Genomic DNA, 6,251 nt, shown 5'->3' with positions numbered 1-6,251 from the left:
TATATATATATATATATATATATATATATATATACATACATATATATATATATACATACATATATATATATATACATATATATATATATATATATACATACATATATATATATATATACATATATATATATATATATACATACATATATATATATATATAGATACATATAAAGATATATATAGATATATAGATACATACATATAGATATATAGATACATACATATATATATATATATATATATAGATACATACATATATATATATAGATACATATAAAGATATATATAGATATATAGATACATACATATATATATATAGATACATATAAAGATATATATAGATATATAGATATAAACATATATATATATAGATACATACATATATATATATATATATATATATATATATATATAGATACATATATATATATATATATATATATATATAGATACATATATATATATATATATATATATAGATACATACATATATATATATATATATCTATATATATATATATCTAACTCGAATCCATTTTGGATATTTTTTTTTGGAACCCATGCTTGCCCCATCTTTTAATTGGGTCCGACAAAACCAATCCTATTAGGATTAGATCGGATTAGAAAAAAATGCCATCCCTTTTTGGGCTGATGGATCTTCTGGAATTTGGTACTTGGATTGATTGATGCATTCAATTGAGTTAGCTAGCAATCATGTTTTAGAAGGACATATGGCTATGTAAGATGCCTCCAGAGCTTTCATGACCTGCCTCTTGGAGTAGAGCAATGGAAGAAACAGGTGGTGTCGGTGCACTTTAGGTGGTGAATTTATAATCCCTTTGTAGAGCCCTTCCGGTTCCTTTTCTCATCAGCATGTGCATCTAGAAGAGCGGACATTCAATTAGGTGGAAACTTGAAACCACTGTCTTTAGTATCAACAGCAAGATCAAAGCAGAGCAGCCGAGGGGGACCCAGGCAACCACAGAACAAAAAGGCTAGCAGAACCGAGTTGATGATAAACATGCGGCAGAACCATCATAATAAACATTTAGCTACTCATTTTTTTTTCAAATATTTACTGTCATGGGTGTGATCATAGCAGCACTAATGCATCGGATTCCATCAGAGCTCTGCATCTAAATGTGCTATGACGGGAGTAGTACTAGAATATGTGACCTCCGGAAAGTCATCGTATTGCATTCTTTTTAATTTTTTCCTCAAAAAATATTTATCATCATAAAGAACTCTTCCATTTTGTCTCCATTTAAAAATCTGTTTATCTGCATCTTATATTTGTTAGTCTTGCTGATGTATCATATATATACTCAACTGTCTGGGTAGAATTCATGCCGATATTTGCACTCCAAATAGGTCGACAGGACTTTGGTTTGCCAAGGTTCTTTCACGCGGCTCCCCAAACGCATAATTGGTACATTGTCTCTTATTCCTTTCCTTCAGTACCTGTGTCTGCATACACACAAAAAGATAGCCATTCGTTCAGATTGTTGCTACCTAATTTCAATTCTTTTAACAAATGGTATAATGGGTAGCATCACCATCACCAGCATCAACATCATCTACTTTATTTTCATTCGTAATACTGTTGGGAAAGGAGCTTCGCACCATTTATTTATTGTATTGAGCTTGGACGGTCTAACTTTTCTGAGTTCATTTGTGTAATTTTCAAATAAATAATTATAGAGCCAAGTCAGATTAAAGCCAAACAAGTATGCACACAATAGACAAATATAAGAGGAAAAATGATGTTGCCAACAACTGGTCGCACCGGCACCCATCTTACCGAGTGAATGGGCCCGGATTCAAATCTTAAGAGGTGTTGAAAAATCATAGTATTCTGGGGGAAAAATAGAAGACTTGAAAGGTTTCAAGTTGTAAATAGAAGATCATTCTCTCATCATCATCATCATTATATATATATATATATATATATATATATCATGATAATTATTTGATGTGATCCATGAAGAAGAAGAGGCTGTCATCCATTTCATAGAGAGAACAGATACATCACGCAAGCCTAAAGAAATCCACATGATTAACACATTTTTCTTCGAAGGTAGAAGGTTGGCCATCAACCGCGGCCAGGACCTCTACAATTGGTTCAGACTGGTAGCTTGTTTTAGCTGTAACATGCGTTGGAATGTCAAAATACACCTAGCTTTAGCTGTAACATACGTTGAAAGGTCACAATACACCCAGCTAATTGTGTTGACTCAGATACCAAAGATTACGATAGATTGATGTTCCCAAGTCCTTTTTTATCTTTTGCTATATTTGATGCAAGACGCCAAGTCAGAGCATACTCTGCATTTAATTGTTGTATGTTCTGTTGATGCGCCAACAATCATTTTATACTCTCACAGAGTTAAATAGCCATGGCATGAAACCATCATGATGGTTTCATGCCATAAGCAAAAGAGAAATTCTAACAAATATTAGCTTATATATATATATATATTGAATGGAAGAATTGGTTAAGGTGTCATAACCTCGGAAAGACATGTATAAAGAAGTGCAGTTCCAAAAGGAAAGATGACTTATTATTTTTTAATAATAATTGCGCTCAAGATACCTTATCATTTTTTAACAAGTATATTTATTAGAAATCCCTTCTAAATGCTGTTGAATATGAGTGATGATTTAAACTAAAATAGTAACCAGGTGTTGGAATACCGGGAGTATGTCCCAGTAGGTGATCCTTCTAAGTTCACCAATCTGGCTCGTGCTCAATGTTCCAACTTTTGAACATGTCAAACCTTTCGCTCCTTTCTAATAATAAATTCTTACCAACTACGGCGTCCTTTTAAAACAGACGTGTCATTGAATGTGTCTAAGAATAATGACAGATTTTTATTATTATTATTTTTCGCACAAGTAAAGTCAAACAACTCAAGTATGATCGATGCACTGAATTATTACCATTTCTAGGCCAAGTTGAGGTCAGTAACAATATTTATACACAAAGAAAGGTGTTCTTAATATTTCAAATGACTTAAAATTTTGGCTTACTTTGATAATTATCATTTATAGTTAGTGTGGCTGTCAAAGAAATCGGCAATTAAATCCATCAAAAAAAACAAAATGTAGGGAATTTTGAATATAATAAAGAGAGCAGTACCAATTAGAATTGTCTGGATTAAGTTGAGCACTTTGGAAACAACGCTCGGATGTTCCAACCGAGTACCTTTTCTTATGCGGAGGAGGTGTACGATCATTTAACTATCGGCTAATATCTAAAGTAATAACCATTTTGATAGGCTTTTTTACCTTCCTTTTGTAAGGGAAAACAGTGAGAACCCTTAATTTATTAAAAACAAAAGCGGGAATCCATCTACCCTTTTTTAATATTTTTCGGTTGGAAGAAAATCCACCTCCATTTCATAGAGAGATCTTGTAGACCACAACAACAAAACTTGGATCTAGGAATTTCCTTATACTATTTAACACGCATGCGATCAACAAAGTTATAATTAGTGTTAACAAACAAAGTTTATATAAGAGCTTTTTTTTTTTTTAAATAATTGGACTTCTTTATAAAATAGTTGCTAAGAAAAAAATGGGTGCATTGTAGATGTTTGGAAGTGGCTATGGAATCCCGTTTCGAAAAAAAAAAAAAAAAAAAGGAAAAAGGTGTTATCACCTTATTAAAATAAACACATAATGAAAAGGGCTGTCCCTTTACCTTGGTATAAGGACTCCAACGTTGAAGACTTTAAGAGGGAGTGGGAAGGAAAAGAGAAATAAGGAGGAAATTGGAATGAAGCCTCTGAGGAGTTTCGGCAGGGCAGAGCCCTGGAGGATAGGGAATGTCTCCATCATAGTGTCCATGATCCTTTCCTTCTGCATCCTCTCTCTCATCAAGGCTCGCTATGGCTCATCACCATGTGGTCTAGTCTCTCTCTCTCTAGTTCTTTCATTTGAGGGAACTCTCTCTAGTCCTTCTTGAGATCTTTAATTAACTGTGACTATTACTCTTGCAGGGAATTCACAGGTATCCTTGAAACTAATGGCACCAACACAGGCAAATCTTAAGATGGTCACAGACGAAAATGGGGAGCCTACTCTACCAGGTAGTTTCCATTGTAGATTTACTCATTGGAAATTCTTCAAGAGTCAAGAAAATTAATGAAAAGAATTAGCCAGAAGTTGAGAAATAATTTTGGAAAAAAAGAAAAGACACAGATATGCACTAAGGTGTAACATTTTGTTGTAGTTATAAACACTAGTGCAGGTGAGAAACAATCCAGCAATAACAATAAACGCTGACAATTGTCTTTCTCCCCAAACAAATTCCACTACTGTCCACAATCTAAGTCTCAAGAATTAGCTAGCTATTGCTCGGCGACGATAAGCAAATAATGTAATATTTCTTAAAAATAGAAAGCAAACAATCTATGAATTATTCACAAAATCATTGAATTCTTACATACTCTGTAATCTTTCTTAGAAAGAAAAAGTTTCTCAAAGTTGGAGACCTTTCCAATTATTCAGACAACCTTTTGTCCTAAAGTTGAACTAATAATTTTTATTTGCAGAGGAGGAAGATGATGAAGAAAACAGCACTGTGGTCCACACGGGCAAACCAATATGCTACGAAACAAGCAAGAGATCTGATACTTGCGAAGCGGAAGGTGATATCAGGGTGCATGGAAGCTCCCGCACTGTCTTCATCCGCCCTACCTCGCTGAAGCAAGAAAGGAAGATGAAGCCCTATGCTCGAAAGAATGATCCCGTAGCCAGCGCCAACGTAAAAGAATGGTCATTGAAACCATTAACCAGCCATCAGCCACCTCCTGAATGCACCAAAAACCATTCCATCCCCGCCATGATCCTCTCTATTGGAGGTTTCACCGGCAACCTCTTCCACGACTTCACCGATGTGTTAGTCCCCCTCTTCATAAGCTCTCACCAATTCCATGGTGAAGTCCAATTCCTGATGTCCGACTTCAGATCTTGGTGGGTGAACAAATTCATCTTAATCTTCCGGCAGCTCTCCAACTACGAGATCATCGACGTGGACAGTGACCAAGAGAGTATCCGCTGCTTCCCTCGGATGATCATGGGGCCAAGCTTCCACAAGGTGTTAGGCGTGGACTCTTCGAGGTCTCCTATGGGGTACTCCGTTGTGGATTTCAAAGCAGTATTGAGGAAGGCATATGGACTAGAGAGAGCAAACGTGACCCCTCCACAAGATGAGTGGGACATAAGGAGGCGGCCGAGGCTCTTGATCATATCGCGTAAGAAGACAAGAAGATTCTTGAATGAGGGGGGGATGGTGGACATGGCGATGAGCTTGGGGTTCGAGGTGAGGATCGGCCAGGCCGACATGCACACCGATGTGGCGAAGTTTGCGAGGCTGGTGAACTCTGCAGATGTGATGATTGGGGTCCATGGAGCAGGGCTCACCAACATGGTGTTCCTCCCTGCAGGGGCTGTGGTCATTCAGGTGGTTCCCATGGGTGGGCTGGAGTGGCTGATTAAAGAAACCTTCCAGGATCCCGCAGAGGAATTGCAGCTCAAGTACTTGGAGTATAGAATTCAGGCGGATGAGAGCACGCTCAGTGAGCAATACCCCAGGGATCACCCCGTGCTGGCAAACCCCTCCAAAATCCGCGGACGGGGGTGGGATGCACTCAAGTCTGTGTACTTGGATAACCAAGATGTCAGGCCTCATTTGGGTAGGCTCAGGAACACTTTGATGGAAGCCCTCAAACACCTACCTCACAAGCGCATCAGCTGAGTCCTGAGTGTGGTAAGTGGATGATCATCTTCTTACTTCTTTCTTTCTTTTTATTCTTTTCAGATTGGTAATCCATATTGTTTTCTTGTACAATGATTGATATAAATGTATGGTGCAAATGAATGGGAAAATATTAATTTTGCTTGCATTCATTATTTGGAATGCAAATGTGGTGACAGAATTGATTTCAATGTAACTCAACTTTCAGTGGCGTAAATAGTTGTCAGGCAAATTTCTATCTGTACGCATCACTGGTTTGTTTTACTCCTCTTGGATCCTAGTCGAAATTTGAAAGGCAAAATTGCTGCAAAAATGTTTATATTTGTGTCCATGGATGACTAACATGGGGGCTAGTACATTTCATGCAATTGAGATGACATGATAAATAGTTTTTTGAGAAAGCAGTGCAACAAATAATTTAGTTCACACTTTTTCATCACTTTCCACGGTGAATGTTAGCAATAATGGGATCGGCTGAACCCACCAAACT

General features: G+C 36.7%; 1 protein-coding gene across 1 annotated transcript; it reads left to right on the top strand.

The window, feature by feature from the left end:
- Positions 1-3,723: 3,723 nt before the first annotated feature.
- On the top strand, positions 3,724-5,978 carry LOC105048469 (alpha-1,3-arabinosyltransferase XAT3). The gene is made up of 3 exons (XM_010927776.4): positions 3,724-3,908; positions 4,002-4,091; positions 4,557-5,978. The coding sequence occupies exons 1-3, from the start codon at positions 3,779-3,781 to the stop codon at positions 5,759-5,761; spliced, it is 1,425 nt and encodes a 474-aa protein (XP_010926078.1). The 5' UTR covers positions 3,724-3,778; the 3' UTR covers positions 5,762-5,978.
- The last annotated feature ends 273 nt before the right edge of the window (positions 5,979-6,251 follow it).

The sequence above is a fragment of the Elaeis guineensis genome, chromosome 7 (genome assembly GCF_000442705.2).
Source record: "Elaeis guineensis isolate ETL-2024a chromosome 7, EG11, whole genome shotgun sequence".
NCBI lineage: Eukaryota > Viridiplantae > Streptophyta > Magnoliopsida > Arecales > Arecaceae > Elaeis > Elaeis guineensis.
The sequence above is the reverse complement of the archived record's forward strand: the minus strand, read 5'-3'. Positions and strand labels throughout refer to the sequence as shown.

What these genes read in the sequence shown, in the direction of transcription:
- LOC105048469 (XM_010927776.4), top strand. Translation starts at nt 3,779, where the DNA reads ATGAAGCCTCTGAGGAGTTTCGGCAGGGCAGAGCCCTGGAGGATAGGG. An exon ending in CTATGGCTCATCACCATGTG is followed by an intron (nt 3,909 to 4,001) that starts GTCTAGTCTCTC and finishes TTACTCTTGCAG; the next exon opens with GGAATTCACAGGTATCCTTG. An exon ending in TGGGGAGCCTACTCTACCAG is followed by an intron (nt 4,092 to 4,556) that starts GTAGTTTCCATT and finishes TTTTATTTGCAG; the next exon opens with AGGAGGAAGATGATGAAGAA.